Source organism: Ceratosolen solmsi, unplaced genomic scaffold, assembly GCF_000503995.2.
Source record: "Ceratosolen solmsi marchali unplaced genomic scaffold, CerSol_1.0 scaffold1, whole genome shotgun sequence".
NCBI lineage: Eukaryota > Metazoa > Arthropoda > Insecta > Hymenoptera > Agaonidae > Ceratosolen > Ceratosolen solmsi.
The window spans coordinates 1,919,856-1,947,424 of NW_011948415.1; the positions used below are offsets into that span (position 1 = coordinate 1,919,856).

At 32.0% G+C, this 27,569-nt stretch overlaps 1 protein-coding gene across 1 annotated transcript in view; it reads left to right on the top strand.

The window, feature by feature from the left end:
- Positions 1-27,569, top strand: part of Phlpp (PH domain leucine-rich repeat protein phosphatase) — a 35,278-nt gene that overhangs the window by 4,609 nt on the left and 3,100 nt on the right. Inside the window, exons 2-11 of the mRNA XM_011508289.1 lie at positions 5,754-5,904; positions 6,083-6,220; positions 7,260-7,413; positions 7,564-7,624; positions 9,107-9,367; positions 10,291-10,542; positions 15,758-15,920; positions 18,991-19,295; positions 21,644-22,124; positions 26,652-27,097. Of these exons, the coding sequence (XP_011506591.1) occupies positions 5,884-5,904; positions 6,083-6,220; positions 7,260-7,413; positions 7,564-7,624; positions 9,107-9,367; positions 10,291-10,542; positions 15,758-15,920; positions 18,991-19,295; positions 21,644-22,124; positions 26,652-27,097 (2,282 nt within the window). The 5' untranslated portion in view covers positions 5,754-5,883. The remainder of the gene's footprint in view (positions 1-5,753; positions 5,905-6,082; positions 6,221-7,259; positions 7,414-7,563; positions 7,625-9,106; positions 9,368-10,290; positions 10,543-15,757; positions 15,921-18,990; positions 19,296-21,643; positions 22,125-26,651; positions 27,098-27,569) is intronic.

The window sequence follows — 27,569 nt, forward strand, 5'->3', positions numbered from 1 at the left end:
GAGCGCCGAAGAGCCTTCACTCCCCACCTCCCGCGCTCCCTTTCGTTCTTTCGTTCAAGGAAAATCGCCGGGCCGGCACGAAGAGTGCGTTTCTCCGAGTGGATTGTTGTCTAGCTCCTTACCGAGATTACGCAAGCTTTGAAAAATGTGCTTTGTGGATACGTGCGCGCGCGCGCGCGAAAGAGGAACTACGCTCGGTACGCAAGAGTGCGTGCGTGTGGGCGAGCGACGTGGAATGGGGAGTGGATGACGGAAGGGTCGGCGGCGAGGGACTGTGATGGGGACAGGGAGCCTTATAAGAAAGTGGAATGGGTTCGGCCCTTTGAATCGGACTTCCTTCGGAGTCACTTAAGCAGCCGCGTTTTCCACCAAAGGCAACTTGCTCCGGGGCTTAATGTCTGAGAATTTTTTAAAGCAAAGTTTTCCTTTGCTCGGGACACTTCCTGGCCAATGGTTTTTGACTGACGAGTTTAGGATCTTGCGAAACGAAGCTCCACAATTAATGGCACATAACGTGCGGGAGTGGGAGGCGGGGGGGGGGGATCCCCTATAATTTTTCAAACAGCTTGTACATTAGCTTCGATTAAGAATTCGAAGTCGTTGATTATGTTTGTAAGTTTAAAGGTACTCGATCAACGCGAAGTCTCTGCTCTTTGTTTTTAAACTTGGAAGTTTAAAATAGGTTGCTTTTGATAAAGTTAATATTTATCCAGAATTTTTTTAAATATCTGCTAGCATTATTACAGTGTACCAAAGCAAAGTTTAAGATTTCTTTTGCTTAAAAATTTACTACTCACTTTTTATCAAAGCCTGTTCTTTTATTTACGTAATATAGATTTCTTGAATTCGCGATGTCTTATTAATTTAATATTAACATAAAACTTCAATTTTTGCAGATATAAATAATGCGCTTTATGAATTTACCATTGTCATTATTATGCAAAATGTTGATACGAATGAATAACTTACAAATTTTTTTACATATCTTCATTTTTTAATCATCTTTCGTTAGAAGTATGCTAATCTATTACATTACAAAGTTAAAGTCTTGTGATGTATTTATTTTATAATTTTCCCATTGTTTAGTTAATAATTTTGTACATAAAATATTCAGATATTATCCGAATACAAATAAAGAGCATTTATTTTTATGTCAAGTTTCTCATACTTTTGAGATTTTAATATTCGAAATTCGAAAATAATACTTCGTATATGCATTAATAATTTCATGATTGCAAATGTGCTTTGTTTAAAAAAAAAATTCCATATTCTTAGGATGTAAATTTAAACGAACAATATAGATTATCAGTAATAAAAATTGTAAGACACATTATATTGCATAAAAATATATAACAAATTTTTTTTTTTTTTTTGTTAGTTACAATTGCATTTATTAGTGCACAATTATTCAAAGTTTATACTAATAGTTTAATATCAGTATTAACTACTAGTAAAGTAGTATTGTTATTCATAATTATTTCTTATGTATCGTTTATCAAATTCGTATCTCTGTTATTATTATTCGTCGATAACCCAGATAAGAGAAATTAAGTAATGAGTATTTCTAATTTCAGAATATTCAATTAAACGTAATAAAGAAACATCAAACTATTTATCATTCGTTGTCTCTACCAATATTGTTATAATAATATAATGTGAAGTAAATTTGATGAGCGAAAATTGCATTAAAAGTATAAAAACAAAAATAAAACAATATTATTAGTTTATCTAGTTAATTATAAAGTCTCCGATCAAAAGTCTATATTAGAATTTATTGTCAATTGTTATTATTATTGTTATTATTAATATTACAATCAATCGGATTGATGATTCGTGTATTACTTTAAATTTTTAATTTTGTAAATAATCAAACTAATTAAATGCTTTCGAAGATATTGCATGCATAACTTACCGTTAAAATTATTCAAATGTGCGCAATACTGTAGTAGAGTATTTATTTTTGTTACATTATTAATTTATTACAAAAAGTTAATCTACATTCATTTATATGTAATAAGTAATAAATGCTTATCGAGAGGATGTCGAAATACGAATGAATTGCCAGTGTTCTGAAACACCACGACATTAATAAAATAATCTTAATCTTTCCGAACTAGCAAGGATGAGAACAATTGTCCGGGTAATTAGATACGTTTATTTGAATAATCGAAGGAAGAAAGGACGTATAAAGACGAAAACATTAGCGCATCTTGCTACAGTCGCAGTGTCAATAACTGTTATTCCACGTAAAGAAATATTATTGCACATACATCGCTTGGAATAAAGGTTAGAAAAAAAAATCATCAATTAGAGTTAAGGAGACGTTTTTCCTCGGCAACACAACTCACCGAATGTTCGAATTTACCTCGTGGCAAATGTGAAAGAGGGCAGTATTGCAATTAATAGAGAGCCCCAGGAGAAAATGAACAAAAGGTCGAAGGCCAGCGGTGAATTCCGTTTAGCGCTGGATACCGAGGAGTCGTTGGAGCATCGGTCGATCGCACCGTCGTCTCTCCATCCCCCGCCCGCAAGAGATTAACGAGGGTGCGGAGCCGTGAACGCGGCCACCATAAATAAGAAATCCGTGGAGCGGCTCGGAAGACGGGCGCTTAAGCGCGACGGGACTCGTTCGCCTTTAGCCGAGTGGTCGGCAGGCCCCTGTTATTTCGGTGGCTTACGTCAGACGGGCCCATGCATCCTTGGCTACGCCTCCTCGCCCCGCGATCCACTTCCTTCTTTCTTCGGACCGCGCGGGCAGTCAGCGGAGCGCGCACAGCCGCCGCCGACGCCACCGCCACCGCCACCGCCACCGCCACCGTCACCGACAGTCGGGGCCAGTCCTTCGAGCTCGACTTAGACCGATGCAATCGGCTCGCTGTGCCCCTCGTTCGCGGCTCGGCTCGCTTCCTTGGCCGCGACTCCTCTTGCTGACCACTGGTCGAGAGGCGACCTGGTGCATCTCGGTGGCCTTCGGATTTTCGCGTTCCTGATAGGCCGTCCAGAGAAGAGCAGCCACTTTATCACCGAATACCCAAATATTGTCCGTCGCGCTCTCGAGTTGCATGGTTGCGCTTGGGGTGACTGGAGTTGAGCCCATCGAATCTCCGGGTAGGGGGCGGCGAGGGACGAGGTAGCCCCGGGGTAGGTCACCCCAGTGACGCGATTCTCTTGAATTTTGCGAGCAGGTGCGCATACGGAATCCAACGGTAGCATCCTATGACTTACCGTTGTAGCAAGAGGATGAGTTCACATTGTGTGTTCACTGTTGCTCTGATATGTATTTAATAATGTACTTAAGGTCCGCTATTCTTAATCGCTTTCGTCTAGAGTCTTAAAATGTTCATTGAAGTTGATGAGAAAAAGCTTTTCGTGAACTATCGTTTGTAAATCCATCCAACATTCTTGGATCTAAGAGAAAAGTGATGGATAAATTTTAATATGCATCGTATATTGTAAAATGAACAATGGTTTGTTTAAACAAGAAAAAAAAAATAAAAAAAATAAAAAAATAAATAAATAAATAAATAAAATAAAATAAAATATTTTAATTTTACCAATATTATCGGCTATTCTTAGTCATATGTATACGTCAACTAATGAAAATTGTGCAAATTATTCTTTGAACTCATAGCTATTTGTACATTTTTAAGTACCACTATTTTATAAAATGAATGACAAACGATTAATTCTAAAAGTACATTATTACACAAAAATCGGAGCTTATTTTATGATCATAATCAGTTCAACAATTGGCCTTCTATTTATTTATAAAATAGAAAGCTTTCGTTATTATTATCAGTTAGTGATTGTATGTATTGAAAAATGTTGCTTTGACGAATAGATGTAATATTTATTTCATTAAAAACTTAAATCTCATTAAATTTTCAATGCATTTATAAAAGCCTTATTTAAAGATATATTAAAATTATGCTTTGATGAGAATTATCGATTATTAAATTGGTTCACAAAGTGAGCTTTATCATTTTGAAATTTTATATTATATAGAGATATTAATTATAAATAGTACGCAAATTTCATCTAAGCAAAACAATTAAGCACACTGTGAATGGTATTGTCAATATTCAATAATAATAATAATAATCTAAGTGAAATAATGTAACGATATATTTAATAAATATTAACGGAGTAAAAATATCTTTACGTATTATAATAATACTCGGTGTAAAACTTAACGATATTATCTTAAAACCAATTATTACTTTCTATTTTAGTTTTGACCGAAGTAAAAAGTTCTTTTTAACGTCTAATGATTATTCTCACAATGCGTTCACAATCTTTATATTATAAATCAATAATATTACTTAGTTACAAATAAATATTACATATTTCACACTATAATTATTTTATTATGTGTTTTCGGTCCCCTACATAAGTTTAGTTCGACTAAGACTTGGTCATAATTTCAATTTTTAATTAAGTTTCGTTATGTTAGCCTATGAATCATTAATTGTATAAGGACAATTTTACGAAAATCTTCCTCATTACTTAATTAATCATTTTATTAAAAGAATACAAAAAAATAAATAAATAAATAAATAAAATAAATAATAATTCTTACGACTTAATTTCAAAAATTAAGAAAAAAAATTTTTTAGTTAATTTTTGTTTAATTATTTAATTTAGATAAGCTACTGTTATATTTATGCTTAAATTATTTATTATTAAGATAACAAGTATGCATTATAATAAATTTTTATTTTTGCAAATTTGTATTTCTTAGCATTCATTTTATTACTTTTCTTTGTCATACAATTCGTAATTTCAATGGAAATCTTACTAATTTTGATTTAATATAATCTAGTTATTACTGACTAAAATAAATTATATAAATAATAATTAAATTATTTTTTAAACGTAATTTCAATTAATGGCTATGTAGCAATATCTAGCAATATTATTTTCATAAAATTAAATATAAAATACTTTACTTCTTATTCCATGCCATTTGATCCTATTTTTATATGGTATCTGCACCAATACATAAAAACGTCAACGTAGTTTGTTTTTATTGCTTTGTAATTATTAATAAAATTTCGAATTCATCGTTCGTTTTAATGTAAATTAACCTTTTTAAAATTTCATAATATGTCAAAGTTGTTTTATTTAGTAGTATTGAGCTACAATTTATCGACATATAATACACACTTTTCTAATGAATATACATATATATGTTTCAAGTTATTTCCACTTTTCATTTAAAAATTTAATCGATTATTCATTGCATATTCTCGTTAAGAATACTGATTGTAATGTTTGCATAAACTGGCAAAGTAAATATCTTCAATAATTATAGCATTAAATACCATTATAATAATTTTGTTGTTGTTTAATCATTATTACTTTTACATTCATTCTCAATGACAATTGATTGCCGCATAAAACTATACTCCGTATGTGTATGTAAATTTAATAATTATAATTCGTTAAATATCAAATATTAAATATATCATAGCGATAGTTTTATTGCAAAATCTAACGATTCTCAAAATAATCGGCTTTCCAAATCGAAACTACTAATTTTTAAGTACAGCTCGGAAGGCGCAATGTACAGTCAACTCGACATCACTAAATATTCAATTACCTAAAAAGGAATTATACTACCGTAACTTTTGTGGCTAGACAAAAAAAAAAAGAAGATTTAATTTAAAATGAAAAAGAAAATCATGGCTTGATAAAGCGTAATCGTTCTCAACCTTCTTTTCTATTTGACCCGCGATCGCTTTTGGAAGTAGCCTGAAGGAACTGATACTCGATCGAAATGACATCAAAGAACTTCCCGACGAAATCAGGAAGCTGCACCAATTACGGCACATCTCGTTGGTGGGAAACCTGATCGAGATCCTGCCTACCTTCCTCCTCGAGATGCGAGCCCTCGCCCTTACCGTAAGTACAATATAAGATCGGGGCGAGTGTTTATTTTTATTTTTCCGGGTCACCACGCTGATTAACCGTGATTTATCTTCTCCTTCTCACTTACGTTTCCTTCCTTCTCGTGCTCTATCTGTACACAACCAACTGCTTTCTCTTCCTCTTCGCAACTGATCAAATCTTGTACTATCAGGACGTTGTCTCCGGGAGGGCTGAGGGATCTGAGGCTAAAACAACCGCGGATGAGAAGAATAATTTCCACAACAGCTTGTACAAAGTGAATTTGCGAAATAATCAGCTCAAGGGAAACATCATTCTTGGTAACTACGGGGTAAGTTGTTTTTTGTTTATCTTAAATCTATGGCTTTCAGAGTATTCATCCAAAACAAAGTTTCCTTCTCGATTTCGTCTAATTTGCATTTAACTTTGCGTCCTACGCTTTAATAAAGTTTCATTAAAGTTGCTTTATTTTCACAATTGATTGCGAAAGTCTAGCCTATGTCGAGCTTAAATAGTTTATAATTATAATAAAAGAAAAATGTTTATTAAAATATGTGCCGTTTGAAAAAACAAGAAAACAAAAAAAATTGTAATAACCTAATATACGTCTTTACCCGTATACTTTAAAAAAGTTACGTAAAACAGAGGTTTCTAGATGAAATTAATTCATATTTATTAATTACTGGTGGTAAATTTTTTTATACAATGAGTTACAAATATTGAATTAACAAAGATTAATATATTTGGTGTATCTTTTTATTAAAAAAGCTATTAATGTTTTGCATTTTTAAGAGAGACAATTTATATATTTTATGTATAAATCGCACAACAACTAATGCGTAAATAGTTTGTTAAGAAATTGCCTCTCGTTAAAAATTAAAATTATTGATTTGTATTATAAATCAAGTTAATTCTGCTGTTTTAATTATTAAAAATTTACATTAATTAATTACGTGTAATCGTAAGTAATTTATTTTTATCGGAAAAATTTAGCGTATCTTTTAAGTTTTTTCCTCTCCTTTTTTAAAGATTTTTATTCTAACGTTACAATTATACTTTGAAAGGCGTATGAATACTTTTTTTTTGTGTATCAATGAATAATTGCTTAAAATATGTTCTAAAAATTCCAAACCACTTGATATCAACCTCTGGCAATAATAACCGGTAATCCCTTACATGTGGCAGTTGACTTTCCAATTAAGTAAATCCACTTTTTGTCATTCTCCACGCTAGGCTGGCCCGATAATTTTTCTCTCTCGGGGAGAAGCATTGAGTAATCCTCGAATAGTATTCGTCCACAATAAGTGCAGCTATCGTTTTCTTTTTTCTTTTTTTTTTTTTTAACGTACAATGAATTTATTACATTTCAGAATCTAACGCATCTCGATTTGAGCGAGAATAGCATTGAAAAACTCGACTTGAGTGCACTCGAAGAATTGAGAAGCGTTCGATGTGCCAGAAACATATTGACGGAATTGACTCTCTGCGGTCATAGCCTCATCTCACTTATTGCCGGAAATAACAGTAAGAACCCAAGTACTCCTTATAATCCGTTCCTATTTATTTTTATGCTTCCCGTACTCTTCCGTTAAAGTAAACATCATCATTTTTGCTCGACCCGAATTTGCTTTTATAGCTCTTGGCTAATTTTTTTCTTTCTTTCGCCGTGAGCAGAATTAACAAAACTGACCATTGTCCCGATACCAGTCAACCTCGAGCATCTGGATGTTTCATAGTAAGTAACGAAAACTCTCTCTTCCAATTACTCTTAGTACGCAAAGGTGTAGTATGTACTATAATAATACAATAACGGATATCGACGAAATATAAAAAAAAAAAATTTTAATATTTTTCAAAATATTTACAGTGTAAATGTGTAGAAATGTACATTATTATAATTTCATCTACAAAATTTTCTCTTTTATAGTAAAAACGTGAAAATTGAATTTTGCTTCATTAATAAATTACCAATATATTTTGCGTATAATTAATTAATTTAGATTTCTTTTTCTATTTAATATATTTTAATAATAGAACATTTTCAATTTTGATTTTGATTATCACGTGCTTTTACCCCAATTACTTTTTTTTTTTTTTTTTATTCGTATAATTACATAATAATAACGTGATTATCCTAAAGCGTTCGAAAGTTCTAGCTTCAAAGACTTTCCATAATAATATCTTTTATTTTAACGAGTGTTTTCCAACTTTAAAGAAATTGAAGTATTTTTAAACATGTAATTGACTCCATGTTAATTCGTTGATTTAATAAATATTAATATTCTAGCCATTTAAATTCATCTCGTTTTATTATATCGATTTTTAATATTTCAATTTTACTTTGCATTTAATTAAGTAATTGAATACTTAATTGCATTCTAATTTTTAATTATGCATATAAACACAAACATAAATATATATATATATAGATATATATATGTCGATTAATTATAATATTTAAAATAAGGAAAACAATAAAAACGATAGATTTTATAGTGAAAAATACAATGCTGAAATTTAAGAAATAAAAATTCCAAACAATTTTTCGCCGACTTTTTTCAATTTTTAAAAATACTTAGTCACATATCTTGATTCTATTCCAATTCTATTATTCATAGTAAGAATAAAAAAAACCGTATAATGTAAATATGAAAAGTTTAAACTAAAATTAATCGAAAGTGTTGATATATTGGTAGATTGTAATTGAACAACCAAGAAAAGAATCGTAATTTTTCAGTTTTTTCTTTTGCCTATTTTAAAATTTTGAAATTAAAAGCCTTTCTAAATGGCAAGGTGACTCGTTGAAAGGGAAAGTAACGTCCGAGCTGCTGGCACTGTCTTTTATCTGTCGCGTTACCTAGCTGAAACTAAAGTCGAAGCAAACGGTAAATAGTGAAAGACTCTTTACATGAAGCATAAATACGCAATTGGAAAAGAACCACATAGTCGATTGGTATGGTGTGCAATCGAGAGCAGCTGCCATCTAGTAGTTTATTTACTATAATTGAGAAAAGATATTTTTCATTATTGTTTTGAAAGGTAAAAAGATGGCTGAGCTCCCTCTCATACGCCCAATGAGTCCGATTGTTCATACGTCAAAGCCAGTGAAACGCCCCATTTATACTCAATATTTATGCGCGCGAGCGAGCTTAATAATGAGTATAAGAGCCGAGGTTGCTCGTTAACCGCATTAACCATTTGCATGTGACAATTACAGCAATAACCTGGAGAACCTCCCGGAGTGGACGCCCGAGCTCCCGGTGCTTCGCGCCCTCTTCGCCTCCCACAACAGCCTCAGCACCCTGCCGGATCGATTGCTGTCGCAACCGGCGGCCTCGCGACTCGAGGTCCTTCATTTACCACACAATCGACTCCAGGCGCTGCCGCCACCCCGGGGTCAGTTGAGCCTCGTTCACCTCACCCTCCAGGACAACGCCCTCACCGCCTTGCCCGCCAATTTCTTTACCAACACGCTCAAGTACGTAAAGCGTTTCCGCGATCCGGATACTCCACCTCGGAGATCGGAATCGAGGGTGGTTAGGCAAGCAGCCCTCGAGCTTTCTCTCTCTCTCTCTCTCTCTCTCTCTCTCTCTCGAGTCTCAGGGGAGAACGCGACGGCTGGCTTTGTTGTTGCTTTGAGTGGAGAACGGAGGCTGAGAGAAATGCCGATAGGACCTACCGTTCGATCATTCGCCCTCGTGGATTTTGTATTTGAGATCGGACGAAACTCTTTTCTAATTCAATTGACTCACAAACAATGTGTCCCCCTGTCCATAATACCATTTGACTGGCTGTCTTCACTTTAACCACGCTCATTGCCTCGTTTCTATATCGCAATTATTAAACATTGACGAATGATTAAATAAAGCTCGTACAGCTTGATATTTCATGTTTATTCTTCCTCGACGGGCATCGCGATATGATTAATTTCTTTCGATAAATACCGCTCGCGGCAACGCAACCTTTATTACGCAATAAATCCTACGGCCATGGCAAAAAATTTAATTACCACGAACGAATATAACCGTGCGCTCAATCACTGGAAGATGGCCGCTCGAGTCGCGAAACATGCAGTTTATTGACGAAAGCGCTCGTTGAATTTATCGGGTGAATGTCCCGCGTGAAAGGTCGTGGAAATGAGAAAAGTTTCTCTAATCGATGATGCGCGCATTCGCCAACGGATAATTAAATGATACGCGAGGATCATTGGGCAGACTCCGCGCGTCCATTCGACCAATAAATGAATCTCGAGTAAGGTTAAACTTCAAAATTGCCCCACGAATTGCAGTCGGTAAACAGCCTTGGCGAAGTTTGCGTTACGGTACATCCCGATACAAGCATTTGCAGTAGCCTTGCAACCGTGCACGCACCTCACGGCTGCCGCCTCTCCTTTTCCCGCAGGATGAAAGTTCTGAACCTGTCGAACAATCGATTATCCGAGCTGCCGTACAATTACGCGGAGCCGTCAGCGGCGTCCGGGCATCGCGGCAATCGACAGGACACCGCCAGCGCGATTCGCTCACGGAACTCATTGGAGAAACTCTACCTCACGGCAAACTCTTTAACCAACACGGCATTGGACGCACTTGCGCAATTCAAGGCGCTGAGGGTACTTCATCTCGCTTACAATGCCCTCGACACGCTGCCCGAGAGGTAAGACCGAATGCACGTACTCGTCCACAGGGGTGACCTAAGCACATTAAACCACCAACTTTTTAACTTGTTTTAACTTATTTACAAAAGTGTATTATTGTTATTGTTATCGTGTCTGGATTTTCTCCTCCTTCACCTTCATTATCCCTTGCATTCTTCTTTCTATATTTGCTCATTTTTCCCTTTACCCGCATACCTATGCTAATGCATTACGATGATAATATTGACGTATAGTTTAAATACTGAGAACGAGGTCATCGTGTCATAATACGTCCTTACTCTCTCTCTCTCTCTCTCTCTCTCTCTCTCTCTCTCTCTCTCTCTCTCTTAGGACTGGCTGTGAGGCTCCGCTGACTTAAGGCTGCGCAAAAAGAAATTGCAGGTCATTCTCTTAATTTATTTGTCTGTGCAGCATCTTTGCTTCTCTATACGTGCCAAACGTAATTGTATGCGCATGAATATGTTAGGATGTGATTATCGTTGCACTTGGACACATCCATGTATCAATCAGTTTATTAGTAATTAAATTGCTTTAAATTTCATCGCTCCATGGCTTAATGAATACATCGCTGTTTTATTTTATATTTTACATTAAATACCAAACACTCCTGTATCTCGGTGAAATTCAACATTCAACTTAAATGTCACATTTCAATGGATTTTAAATATAGACTTTTATATTCTAAACTTTTGTATTATAGATTTACTCTTCGTCCCGAATGAGAAAATCAATCGAACCTATATGAGTATTGAAACGAGGTATCTCCACGACAATGCTCTCTCTCTCTCTCTCTCTCTCTCTCTCTCTCTCTCTATTATATATATAAAATATTTCTTTCTCTTAAAAATTAATTAGTTTTTTATAAGTTGATGTATCCATTTTTAAATTCTAGTTCCAATTAACTATTTGTATTGTGTAATATTATTGAATATATCCTAGATATAAATTAAATTAAAACGATAAAATAATGGAGAAAAGAGAATTTATATCCCATGAAATTAGACATTTAAAGTGGCCTTTAAAAGTGGTCATTATATTGATTTTTAAGCTATTTGTGTCTTTAAGTATCTTTAAGCTTCGATGCTCCATTCAAATCTCTTGTCATTCTGTACTAAAACAGGGATAATTTTTACAATTAATAAAATAACTTTTATTTTTTGTACTCTCTGTATAAACGCTTTCTTCTTTCTTCTATTATCTACGATAACATGTACTATTGATAAAAATAAGCATTACAAATAACTATTAATTGCATAATGAGATTTACATTACTTTTAATTTCATACGAAACATTACATCTTTTGCGGAATGTCGATCAATCAAGTCGTTATAATTTAAATATTCACACTGAATCTCCCAATGTCATGATAATAAATATATTTACTTAATAAAAACGAATGATCATAATCTGATAATATAATCCATAATGCTAATATGGTTATAAACTATGACTTCCCGAAATAATATCAAGTTGCATATATAAAATCTGCTTGCATTATTAACGAAGAAAAATGTTTTACTTAATTTAGGGAGAAATTAAATTTTCTCCAACTATATATATATATATATATATATATATATATTATGCACTACTTTCACGGCTTACCAAGTTTCACAGTAATCACTCGTTGCATCCCGTACTATGCCAGACTTACAAATTCTGACCACTACCAACGTGCATTTTACACAAACTTATATGATGTTTAATTATTTTATATATTACCTTATATCGGGGTTATTATTAATTAATGAATAATTAAAAATAAAAAATTTTCAAATGGCATAAAATTTTTCGAATTGTTTGATTTACTACGCGACTCACTTCGCGTTTTATTATGTCAACAATTTTTCATATTTTATTATTACAGTTGTTTAAATCAAACATTACAAAACATAAGCCATATATTATTTACGTTTACGTTAAAATTTGAAAAGATTATTATTTTTTAAATGATTTTTTTATGCTTTTACACATTATTTCAACACTCTGTTTAAATGAAAAATAAATTTTCAAACTTTTGAAAATTAATTTGACACTAAATCGGCATTTAGATTGTAATTGAATGATACGTCTTTTAAACCAAATACTCATTGATATTTAAAATATTACAATACGTTTTCATTCCGTTTAATTAAATAATTTATATGCAATTAATATTTTTATAATTTAATCTTAATATAAGCATGATAATTTCTTCATTTCTATATGCCAACGACTATCTCAGATATTTTATTAAATACTTGGCGCATATTTTATTTCGTATTATCTTTCAATAGAACATTTAGATAAATGCTTATTTAATCAACCAAATAAATATATTTGGAATTTCGGAAAAAAAAAATTTTCTTTTTTATAGAATATAAATTATAATTAGAAGAATTATAATAATAATTTGTTATTTTCGATCAAATATACAACGAACAAACATGTTAATATAAGATAAATTCATTTTTTCCGATAAGCCAATAATAAATTGATAATTTAATAAATGTAAATTTATACATCGTTACTATTACAACTTTTTTCTTTTTTTATGACAAGCAAATTATTATTAATATTAAAGATGATATGAAATTTCGTAAAACTTTCTGTTAAACGGTAGGTAAAGTAGAAAGTTTATAATGCACGCTTGTTACGGATTAAAAAGTTGAAAGTCGAATGTGGGAGAGGTACGAATGTAGCAATGAATCCAAAACTTCGTGTTTTAAGGATTATATTGTCTAACAATTCTGAACAAAGCAAAACTGAACATAGCAACTCATCTGTCGGCACGAGGATAATTTTTGATAAGATGTCTGGCCACAGAGTAAACATCTTTTTCCAGGGCCTCGTTATAAACTATCTTAAAATCTTTTTCTGAGTATTTATCGCCTAATTTGATTACCATTCGCCGATTGGGATCGTATATTCCTTATAACGGAATCCCCCTTTGGAATAGTCGTAGAAGTTTTGTATATAGAACCTCGTCCTCCGATGTCCAGATTGCATCAGGGCACTGCTGGTGTTTGGGTTCTTCTAGTTCAAATTCACTTAGTCACTTTCCGAAGATTCCTGCTCAGAACTGCATTCACTATTTTTATTATTATTTATTATTTTTATTTTCATCTTCATTTTTATTATCTTTAATTTTGTTTTTATATTTATTATTACTGTTGTTGCTGTTGTTACAATTATTATTATTATTATTAGTATGATTTTCTTTATTTTTACGTTTGTTTTTATTTTTAGCTGGCTTGTAAGTTATATCTGTCCAAGTGTGGTTGGAGTTAGGGTTGGATAGATACTTGGATAGATAGCCGGGATATATATTTCATTATTCAATTGTCATCGTGTATTGTTGCCTTGAAATTGATTTTTGGAGACATGTTGGACAAAGCAACGTCTATCATGTTTATTACAGCATCCCTGCAGTCCGGATAGGTTTTGGTTAAATGCGTTATGTCAAAAGCAACCTTATGTGATTTTCCTTGGTGACCAGATTGAGAAAAGACTTTGATTGTCGGTGCCGTGGTGCGACTATATTTTAAGGAAAAGGGTACTTCATTCTCTAGTATTATGTACTCTTTCTTGTACGCATTTTAAGAATCATCACTATCTGAGCATAGAGATAATGATTGTTGTTCGTCTGATGCTCCTTCATCTTCCTCTTGTTCTCCTTCGCTGTCACATTTATCTTCTTTACTATCCTCGGATATTTCATTCAACTGAACTTCTTCTTGTTTCGCATTAGTATTCTGGGGGGGGGGGGTTGCTAAGTTAAGACCCCACGCACTATCCACTGTGGACATATTTACTTCAACTTCTGCATCCCTGGCATCTTCTTCGGTGTATTGCGCTAATTCTAGCATCTTCTTTGTATCCATAGGTCGCTGGTTCAAATCCGGTTCGAAGGACCACAAAATGTCTGCGATCAGACTGAAAAACCTCCCTTAGATGTTGGGTGGAGGTATTACTGGCAAGTGGAAGGGATAGTGCAATTATTCAAGACTACTTGTAGTATTTATTGTCGTTCCTTTTATTAAATATAATAATATAATAAATAATTAATAATTATGAAGTATATGAATAATAGTATGATTGTTTTAAATATATGAAGTTTCTTTTATATTGTTACATGTTGATGAATGTATATCCTTTTCGTTGTATAATGAGTAGGTGCTATCTTTCTATACATTAAACTGCTGATGTTTGTATTATACGTGGTTGCCGCGCTTTTCTATGCGTCGATCTTATCCGTGAGCATATATAATATGATTTTTATGTTTTCACTGTTGTTTTATCTTAGCACTAATGCGTTATTAATATAAAATTTAGTTTAATGAATTTTAGAATATGGTGTCACTATTTCTTTCTTGGATTATTTGCTTGATTGATTATTACGTATGTAGACCGCTACAATGAGTGATATATGTAGAGAAAGCTTGAAGATGTATATTCTACGTGCGTTTGTTATAACGACTGTATAATTGTTACTAGACTGAGACAAACTGACTTGTTGCACGTGAAGCGCAGTCCTTAAATATTATCGCACTAATTCTCCAAAGATCATGTTTGTTGACATGACGATATTGGTCGTGACGTCAACAGGACATAGCCTGGAACGTTCGTTGCTAGTATTTTCTTTAAATAATAGAATTGCCCATTCATACCTCTCCCACTTTCGACTCTCAACTTTTTAATCCGCGACTACGCTCATATATCAAATTACATAATTTTAATACAAGAAATCTAGAATCCAATTATCTGTATATTATTTTGTTGGCGAAACTTTGTCTATTACATATATATATATATATATATATATATATAGATATTATTATTTTCATACAATTGATTATATTATTTTATTATTACAAAACTATTATATCATATATTATATTACATTTGCATTTGCCTTAAAAAGTTGTAAAAATGGGGGAAAAAAATAAGATCATTAAACAAACAAAAAAAAAAAAAAAACAAAACAAAACAAAAAAAAAATGATCGAGACAAAATTGTAGTAACTTATCTTTTATGCAATACTTACTTATACATAGCTAATATAAAATATGAATATGCATTCTCTATTTATACAAATCAGAGCTTTTCCATTCAATTAAGTTACCTCGATCCGTAAATTTTCAAAAGACGCGTGCAACGTTAACGTCATATCTTTTTGAATTTCAAGAATCCCGTTATCCTTAAAATATTTAACGAATTCTGGTGGTTTTCAGCTGTGTAGCATCGTGGAAGGAGTTAGAGGAACTTGTCCTGTCGGGAAACAAACTACAGTACCTCCCGGACAACGTTGCGGATCTTCCACACTTAAGAGTCCTTAGGATTCATTCCAATCGACTTTTGACTTGCCCTGTCTTCAACAAAACTTCCTTCCTCAAGGTAAAGTATCTTTGTATGAAACTAGGAGAGAGTAATACCAGCATAAAGAATATTTTCAACTGCAATTTATCGCGCTTTAACTGTATGAGCAGTTGTACTGGAATAATTGCTTCTTGTACTTGAGTAAGTACAATTAGTTATGTCGTTTTCAAGATTCTGTCTTCCGTTAGTTTATTTCGGATCTTTATATCTTTATGCGCAATTCATTGAATTTTATGTGTATTACATATCTTGCTTATTGAAGTATTCCTATCAAACAATTAACAAAATCTTACTTCACAACTCAATGTGGCAAAGTTCAAATATACCATCCCATATGAAAATAATGTGCTTGTATTTTTTATAATAATTATAACAACAAAATAACTACATGTAATTTGCTTACATTCTCATTGCCAAAATTATCTTTGACATCATTTTACATCTGAATTTTCAAGAAATAAATTAATTTTATAAACACTAAAGTTTCCATCTTTATTAACAAAGATGCTTTAATAAAATGCGTAGAAAAATGTATTGAATTGAAATTTTATTGGTACGAAAAAGAATACAATAGAAGTATGTACAGAAGTGTGCAGAACCCTCGTATACTCTTATCATCTTATCATTTTATTATTTCGTGCTTGAATTCTCGTATAAATATCATATAAAAATATAAAAATAGTTTATTAATCTGTACGAGCTTACCCCACTGTAACATTAATTCGAGCATTAATCATACATTAATAATAGAATTAGTAATTATAATTATACGATATGGATTTTTTCATATACTTTGTGAACATTTAATGAACAATCTAATTGAAGTCTATCGAAATACCTCAATGGTATATAAATGATTGTTACGAATTGTAACAGTTGAAAGGCGGAATAGAAAAGTGGGAGAGGTATGAGCGCGTGAACGGTTGTTTATAAACACTAGTCAACGAACTCGAATAATATTTCTACGCCAAAAACCCGAATATACGACTATAATTCCGAAGAATTATAACAATGAAACTTCCAAAACTATGCATTATTGACGTCACGACAAATGCTGGCATAGCAACAAACATCGGATCTCTACCGGCGCCTAAAAATTACCATGAGAATATTTAAGGGCTGCGCTTGTTACGCGGCGCTCTGTCTTTGTCTCAGTCTAGCGTAATAACGATTACGCAATAATACGACGAGCTCACTATTCAGTCTTCAAGCTTCTTTCTACAGTCATCACTCACTGTTGATGCACATGTACGTAATTGCTCAAATAGTAAGCAATCTGACTATACAATAGTGAAGCCACATTATCAGAATCCGCTAATCAAACTTAAACGAATAACGCGATAGTGCGAACATAATCAAGAGTGAAATTATCGAATCATGCTACATATATTAACGGATCACACCGACACTAAGATAGCAGCGAAACGGTCACCCTTTAGAAAGCTTCGGTGCAACAGCAGCAGCTCTTACGCACCGACCCTAAAGCAGGAGCAATCCAGCCTCACTTAGGCAGTAGCGGTATAACAGCGGCGGTTCATACGCACACTACTACAGCGATACTTCTCGGAAGGGAAGGAGTCACCTCTCACATCACGGAGAGTACATACACTCTCCTCAGCACGTAACACTATTGAAGAAACTTCCTCTAATTATTCGCTCACACCTTCATTCACACACTTTATGATTATTAACTATTTATTATATTATTATATTTAATAAAGAAATAACGATAAACATTAAAGGTAGTATTGAATAATTGCATTGCCCCTTCCACTTGCCAGCAACACTTCCACCCACCATCAAAAGGAGGTTTTTAGTCTGATCCTCGACAATGATCCATCATAAGAATAATTGAAAATATAATAATTTGACTTTATTAGTTGTCTAATAATATTTTTTTTTTTTTTGTTTTTTTTTTATATAACATGTTTTAAACATTATATATTTATTCGATAGAATATATAAATACAAAATAAAACTTTTTCACCCAATATATATATATATATATATATATATATATATATATATATATATATATAGGTCACTTTTCCGTTTGTATTTATTAAGCATTTTGAAAATATTCTTACCATTGAGAAATGTATATTTATTTTTACTTAAATACTTGTATTTACTATGTAAATCGTTTCTTTCAAAATTAGATTTTTAAATTTAATTCAAAAAATTTTTAATTTATACAATCGAACAACCAACAATTATCAATCATTGGTTTTCAATATTGAAAAAATAAATTTTTAATATAATTAATTATTATTCAATCTTTGAATAATATTTTTAATATTTGAAAATAAAAACATTTTAAAATATTGATTACCATGACGAAAATATTTCATGTTTGTTTTGCGAGATATTTTATTTTGTTATATCAGTTAACGAGAAAATAATGAAAAGAAACATTTTTTGAATTGCATAATTATATTTTTATTCGTCGACTTCTTCTATTGGCCATCACTATAAGATGAGCGAATGGTAAATAAATTCTATTTTTATCTTCTACATTAAATTCATTCGAACTACCTTATGTCTATTAAATTGAAATTTTATTAAAAACTTGTATAATTTCTATTGAAAATTATTTTCCAATCAACTGTTTATAAATTAATACTTCATTATGGCAGTTGTATCTCCTTATAATACATATAACATTTAAACTCTCGTTAAAATTTAATTAAGATGAAGAATTATAAGCTGAAATTAATCATCGATATCTCAGTTTTATAAAAATTCATGAATTTATCAATATAACTCATTGTTCCATTAAAATATACTTATGCTTCTCCAGACAGAAAAAAACAAACAAACAAACATTTATCTTATAAACTAGGATTTTGTGATGCGAAGATTTAACGATAATTTAACAGATTATTACAAAGCAAATAGCTGCTTATTGAAGTATACAAGTTTTTAATATGGAAAATTTTCCACCACCGGAAATTAATTTTGCTCGACTGTATGAACCAACCGTAAATTGGCCGGAAAACCTTTCTCGAATACGTAAGGCTAAAGGCTCGCAATTTGCGTTCGCCTCGAGCCCCAGATATCCCTGTAATTCTTCGAATTTGGCATTCAGGTTCTCGACCTCGCCCACAACCACCTGGACCGGCTGAATCTGGACAACCTGCTGTCGGCACAACTCCACTTCCTCGATATTTCCTGCAATTCGAGACTACGAGTCGACCTGCGCCAATTCCAGAGCTACAATAGCTCGCGCAGGCCGCTCTCCCTAGTCGACGTGTCTGGTCAGAACCGATCGACGTCCGGAGTCGGCGGCGCCTCGACGCAGATCGCCTCCCGTGCCAGTCACCGCAAGGATGCCGAGTACAGTCATCTTCCCTGGCGACTCGGCTTCTCCGAGACCGCCGGCACTCGCGAGAGGTAGTATTTTCCGTAATTATGGACACCGCAGCCCATACATCCTGATAATGTCCTTAATAGCGCTTTATGCCCAGCTAAATTATGATGCATGTGACATGCGCCAGCGGGGCTTTTTCCTTTTTTAGAACATTAATACCCCGGGGCCTTCGTCCTTTTCGACAACTTATTACGATTACACTCGTTTTTGTTTGGGCTACTAAACAAGGAGCGGGAAAGGATCGCACGATGATATGTATTTTTATAGTATTCGCTATGGATCGAGTGGAGTTGCATATTATAGGAGATTTACATCGATATTCCACTTGGAATATCTAGGATGAATTTCTATTTCGCATACCGCGCTCTAGAAATTGACGTTTCACCACACTTTAAATATCTAGGATCGTTTTTTTTTGTTTTTTGTTGTTGTTGTTTTTTTTTTTATGTAGTTATTGAATTGTAGTTATCGAATGGATCTAATTTTGTGAAATTTTATGCAAAGTAAAGAATTTTATCGTTTAACGAGCTACGGTATATTATTCACGTTAAAAGTAATTAAATAAGTGATGCCAAAGAAAATGAAACTTTCTGATATTGTCGTTTCTTTATTGTCAGTCTTGGTCAAATGAATATTTATTCGTCAAAATTAAGATAAATTCATCATTAGTTAATATTATCATTAAAATGTATTTTAACGCAAAAGATTTATGCGCTTCTTATGCAATACTATTGTAATTTGTGTTGTTCGAGAGCCTGCAGTTTAAGAAATATTTAACGTGTTTCTGTACAGGATTTAATTATTTATTATAGTGTATACGATACCGGAAATACCCATATGCATTATTCCTGCATTAATGATGAATGTTTGAATAATTATGTAAAATTTACATGTATAAATTAAAAATGCCGTCCTTATTTCTGCAAAAACTAATAGTATCGTAATATTTATTTCATAATATTTATTATTATTTCCTTGTACTGTGTATAAAAAAAATTTGTAGTCACTACTGCTAATAATAATTATTGATCTCATAATTTATTCTTACTGCCATTCGTACGTCATATTTCATAAAAATGTAATATAAATTAAATTTTAAAAACATTAATAACTAAGGAACTTATTAAAAAGTCTTTAATTCTTATTGATAAATTCTGCGACGAACTTTTGTATAAGATATTATTGTAAGCAATCGAGGATGCAAAATAACATCTTCATTCCATTATATTAATATGAAGAGACAAGAAACTCTTTGAAGAACAAAAGGGAAATATGCCACTGAAGAGAAACAATACAGATAAGACCTTTCTCTTAGTATCTTTTATTTGACTTCATTACTTTTCTAAACAGTTCTTTGTTGTTATTCATTCAGAACGATCTACGGCAGTGAAAGTTCCGACTAATTTTATTTCAAAGTGAAAATTTCCAGTAAAATATATTTTCTAATTTATGTTAAAATATTATTTAAGAATTTAATAATATACACTAATCGTATGCCCAATGTTATAATTTATTTACATTTTCTTTTTCCGTTATATATCGTGTATAAACATAGACGCGCTCCCGCCCCTGTATTATACATACATTTAAAAACATTAATATATTTAAATTTGATGGATTTATGTAAATTTTAAAGAAATATAATATCCACTAAAAATAATACAAGCTATGATCAATTTACTTAGAATGAAATTCAATTTAAACAAAACATGTTTTATAAATTGGACGCTTTAATGAATTTTATGCACAGGCAATTGAACTGTATTTGAAAATGTTTAAAGTAATGCAGTTCTTTGAATAATTATACTTAAATACATTTTTCATACAACAAAAATAATATTAATGATAACGATGATAATAATAATAATAATAATAATAATAATAGTAGTAATGAGCATCATAACGAGAGCAGCAACAAAGATCATAATAACAACAATGTAACAAAAATAAGAATAAAATAAAATAAAATTTGTGCTAAATTTGGAATAAATGAAAATTTTTAAAAATACAAACAATATTTTTATTGATATTATTTAAATTACAATTTTAAGTGGATAAATGAACTTTAAATAAATTTTGATTTAAGTTTTTTAATACTGCTTTTTCTTTAGAATCCCAAATAGGAAAATGTCTGTATGAAATTAGCTTTGACGAAAGAATTTTTGGATAAAGAATGGCGAACAAAAAAAGAACTATTATTTTTTATAAAAGAGTGAAGAAAACGTGAGAGGTTACTGTGATACGACATTGGCGTTTGATAAAAGCGAGCCATATCACCACCTAATAAAGCTTCTATCCTGTACATCCCATTATCTTATTAATCCTCAAGGTCACGCTTTAACGTTCCATCTATTTGAATATCCCAATGCAGACTTCTGGTGAGTCAAGTGCGCATGCCAACCTTTTGCAACACCGAGGGTCTCTTCGGCCTTTTCGACGGCGGCTCGAATCAGGAAGCGCCTGCCTCCCTCCAGGAGATGATTCCCCGTTTACTGCTGGAGGAGCGCACGGTGAAGGAAACTCGGACTGACTACCTGCGCTACACGCTATTGGCGGCTCAGCGGGAATTCCGCAACAAAGGCCAAATGTACGGAGTCGACGCGGCCCTGGTACACGTAACCGGGCTCGTCGACTCCACGGATGAGAAGCCAAAATATTTGCTGACGGCGGCTAGCTGCGGCGAGGCCAGGGCGGTGCTCTGCCGGGCCTCCGGACCCCTACAGCTCGCCAAGAGCCTCGACGATCAGTACCTGCCCAGACTACAGGCTGCTCTGGCCCGAAATTCAAGGGACCAGAAATCGGGAGTGGCAAACTTACTGCCCATCGCGCTGCCGGAACCTACGAGTCAGGAGGTTTGTATCGCGATTTTTTTATCTTAAAACTTGACGAGTTGATATTTTCTTTTCTTCTATTAGGATTCTTAAAAAAATTATTTCTGGTATTTGTGAGACTATTGCAGATTGGCACTGGCGTACTTCTATAAGCACCTTGTTCCTTCTAATTTTTATGAACATTACATTCTAACTTGAAATTGAAATTTCTCTTTGTTTACTAGAACACTCATATATGCCTGGAAAAACAATATTTTCAAAAATCATATTTTTAATATCCTAGCTCCTAGAGATGTGCATTGTTCTTTATTAAGGGAATTAATTTTTTCATTGTATATTTATTGATAAATCGCATATGAAAATATTATCACATCTATTTTCTTTAATCATTAAAAATTCCATGCTTAATGATTCTTGAAGATTATATTTGTTATGTGAATTTAAATGCAATGTAAGTGTACGTGATATAATATGGATTGAAAATCGTTCGCTTGATCAACGAATATCCGCACGGCATTGCAAATCACTGAATCAACACGATGCATTTGATAAAAGGCAGATATTTCATATTTTCACGATCGCTTTGAAATTAATAAAGAGAGTAGTTGTGAAATTAAATTAGTCTCGTGTATTTTATATAAAGTATCATTTTTCACATTTGTATTTGAAAACAGATATAAGGATATATTAAATAGAATTAACAATGCAAACAAGTCGATTTATTCACTCGTGATAACGATCATTCTATTCGCATCATTTTTTTTCTTTTTTTATAAATTTTATAAGTACTTGCAATATTGCAAATGAAATGTTAATTTTCTTTATTTACTTATTGAAATATTACATTAACAATGTATGGTGCTACTTAAGGAAGAAACATTAATTACCATGTAAACATTTACGTTATCATTTCAATTTTTGAAACTTAATAAATATTCTTTATAAACTTTCGATTAGGTCATTAAATTTTTTACACACATTTCATTTTATTCTTTATAATCATCTTATAAAAGACATTAGTTAAAAAAATTTGCCGAATATTGTGAAAATCACATTCTACTATAGAGTAATACTAATTTCATTAATATAAAGATTTTCATAATTGAAAATAAATAAAGATAACTATAATATAAACATTATATTGAGTACTCTTAAGCAATTTCAAATATACTTTTCTGCTTATTTTAACAATATTTTGGAATGCAAGAGCTTTCAATAATCAAAGAAGCTGATAACATTTTATATGTCATTAAGTCATATTGAGTATCTGAACAATTTATAAATTGCACGATGAATTTTTTATAAATAAATTCATTTCAATTACCTAATACGAGTACACGAGTACACTAGAAATTTCTAGCTCTTTAGCTCATTATAATCACCATTTCAAATTACTCCAGAAATGATAATGTGTATTTGTTATCCTCATTAAATTCAACATGATATTTTCATTTCTTTAATAAAAGAAATTCAGTTCTAGATTAAATTTCTATACATAATTCATGGGAAAAGGTATTCTTTTTTGGAATATTCCTTAAAGCTACGAACATTGTCGTATCTTTACAACTATCGGGAAACGTGTCCTGTGTCGTAACACAATGTCTGAAACTTTTAACTTTAAAAAAATTTACGTATTTTCCAACATGAATGGTTTTTGCAAAGCCATGAAAATATTATTACTATTTTATGATGAATAAATAATTGATATAATAAGGGAAAAGTTGGGCGCAAAACCGCTACTGTCTTGTATTATTTTTTTTTTTTCAAAGAGCTCGAACTAATTTAAAGTACAATATACATTTGATTTCATAGAGAATTTTTTTGCATAGTGGTAGACGTTTATTTTAGTTTTAAAGGTATAAAATAATAAATTACTGGTAATTGAATTGTTTATCTGTGAACCTTGCCGTTGACAGAAATAAATTGTTATTTATTATTATTTTTTTTTAAATATTATTAGTACTTATCAGAATTTAATTATCCTAATCGTTTTTTTATAATATATGTATATAAATGTATTATCAATTATTTTTATAATAAAAACTCTTTTATAATGATATTATTTGTACGATTAAAAACTATATTTTAAATTATATATATATATATATATATATATATATATATATATATATATATATATATTTATATATATATATCTTTATTGATTAAAAAATATTTCACGGCTCAACTAATACGAAACATTGATATTTTTCTGATAATATCGTAGTACATCATATTTACTTAGGTAATTTTCAAGAACATAATTTTATAATTAATAGTCAGTAAACGACAGAAAGATGAATAATATAAAATACAAATTGGTTGAAAACATTTTAGTACAACTGTCGATATCTTCATACGTATGTACGTAAATACTTGAAATTTAAATGAACTATTAACAACCTTTTCAATGGAATTTGTATACGTAATTACAAGAGAGTATTTCAATTTAATATATAATATGATTAAATTTTATTGTATTTATATTTATATTTCAATATTTTATCGAATTATTAATCTCGATATGTCTCTATTTATTAGTTAAATTTTAATGATCAATTTCCATAGGATATAACTTATTAATTAATTTTCAGTATGTTCTGTCCATTTTAGGATAATTTCAATTCTAATCATTAATTCTCTATAATTCGTACATATTTATGTACAAGTGCAGGCATAATTAACATTGAAATATATAAAATTATTCTTTCGGCTCTTACAAATTATATGTTTACGAATATTCAAAAAATTTTTTATATTCATATGTATCATCATTTTGAAATTTATTAGAAAGACGACATGCATTTCTGAACTCGTTTTATATGAAAATATATTTAATAATATTAAATTGGAGTTTCACTATTTATTGATTTTCATCGATAATTTTACACATAAATTTTGACTTCATTTTTGACGAATATTGTGTAATTTGATCAGCTAGTTCGCAACTAAGATTTTATGCAAATATTATAACAAATTTCGAAAAACTATAATGAAAGATAAGTAATAAATATTTCGCCTAATTCTGCTTCATCTATGAATACAATAACATTAGTTTAATTACGATTGATCTAAGTATATCATTGATCATCAATTTAACGTCTATTAAGCTATTTATATACTGTTTTTAGGTTGTTACATTTTATATTTGTATTTCAGACTGAATATTATATATAATTTATGCAAATAATGATCATATAATTCAACACAATTTTTATATTCTTACACTTACAATGCAGTTAAATCATCTTCATCATTATAGTTTAAAGATTGATAAAATAAGAGGATTTCAAATTGATCAAATATATTAAACATTTTAATGAGCAAATAATATTATAATATATTGGACAAAGTTATTTAATGCCATTTATATGTACATTATGTTTATATGTTTTTTTACATCGATATTGCTTTAAAAAATCAAAATCAAATAGAATTGTGAAATATAAAAAGAAAGCAAGAAATATGGGTTATGTATATATCGATGTATTTGAGAGAGTTGAAATTAGTTTATAATTACATGCACGTCTTCTTGATATTTTGTAATTATGCAAAGGTCGTCCTTTAAAATTAGAAGTAGTGAGTATTATATAACTTATGAATACTTACACACTAATAGTATTAAGAAAAACGAATCGGCTAATTGTTAAATTTATGATTTTAATGTCGTTTGTTAAAAAGTATTATATTTCCTTGGATTATAATGTTAAAATTACTCGCTGGTGATTACCATAGTATGAAAATTAATGTGTTAAAGGTTGAAAAATCACCTCCGGAGGTCATTATTATCTCGCCAAGATGTAGAGTATAAAATATGACAATAATAAGAATCGTGGATACATGATTGAGTCCACCGCACTCAAGCGACTTCTTAAGACATTGTGAATTTCAAAATGTTTTGTACGACGACAATTAATTATGAACACAAAACTCCCATTAACTAAATTTCAAGAGCTAAAAATTAAAATTGTTATTTTCATACTTTTTTCATTATCTGCTTAAGATAAAAATATTCTTCTGTGAAAATCCGTTGGTAAGCCTTTAAAATTACATGCAATCAAATATATATATATATATATATATATGTGGGATAATATTTTAAACGATAGTAATATAATTAATAGACTGACTTCCAAAGTAAAAAAAAAAAAAAACACAAGTACAGAGCATGTAAGTCGGTTACTTTTGAATATTTAATATTTTTCTCGTGTTTATATGCTCCTTAAATTATACATAATTCTAAACGAATACATTTTAAAATAGCTTTCATCGTCGAATACATTAGCCTTTAGAGACGCTTCTATTATATAATTAATACAGCATTAAAACATATATAAAAGTTGTTCTTAATAATGAGAAGAGAAAATTGTCAATGATGCTAATTAAATAGCCGTTTTATCGTGCCATTACGAAATGCCATGACAAAAGACGTTGCTTATAGAATTGGCTTGGCCAGATAAAATTCAAAGATCCTCACCCATCCCGTTCCCCGTCCTAGTGCGGCGAAGAATCGTTGCAGAGTCATTGACTTATGGATCCTACCGTTAGGTGATTCTGGAGGATGACGACGAGTTCGTGATAATCGGCAACCGGCGTTTGTGGGAGGTGCTCAGCATCCAAGAGGCAGTGCGCGAGGCGCGGGCGGAAGCCAATCCCGTGCTCGCGGCTAAGCGGCTTCAGGACCTCGGCCAGGCGTACGGCGCCGAGGATAACTTGAGCGTCCTCGTGGTGCGGCTCTCGACTGGCTCGGCCGAGCCTCTGAACCGACTCCTAATGCGCGAACTCCGCCAAGCGGTGCGCACGAAGGAACTCCGAGCCCCGGCTCCCGAAGCTTCCGGATGCACTTGCCCCTGCTGTACGCCCCGGGTGCCCGGTCACGAGGCGCCGGCCGCTTGCTGCTGCCACGCCCCGACTCTCGGGCTCAGCGACTCCGCGGCGAGTTCCGTCAACGGCTTCTACCTCAATGGCGTCCTCCGCAACGTCATAAGCGCCAGGTGCGAACTTACGAACTGATCGGGCAATATTATCGACTAACGGAATACCTTCCGTGCAATATTGACGAACATCGGTGCGTCGTACTTCCAATGTCACTAGACTCGAACACGACTCAGCACGAATCGCGGATTTACCGATGTACGACGAGCTTATTGATTACTCGATCGACTCGGTCAAGCGACATTTAATCACTCACTCGAGGATATGTAATTTTTACGAGTTAGACTTTGTGATCTCGATTCATTGTTCCAGCGCTAATGGATTTACAATTATTTCACAACAGTTCGCTTTATCATTTTCAGTAAAAATTACAAATTATTCGATGGCATATGTAGTTTTGAATTACCCATAAAGCTATAAATCATAGTCAATAATAATTAGCAGAAAATTATGCTGAACAACGATAAACGATATTCTAGAGTTACATCTAACATTGTGAATCAGAAAAGGATACGCGAAAAAAATTTCGCA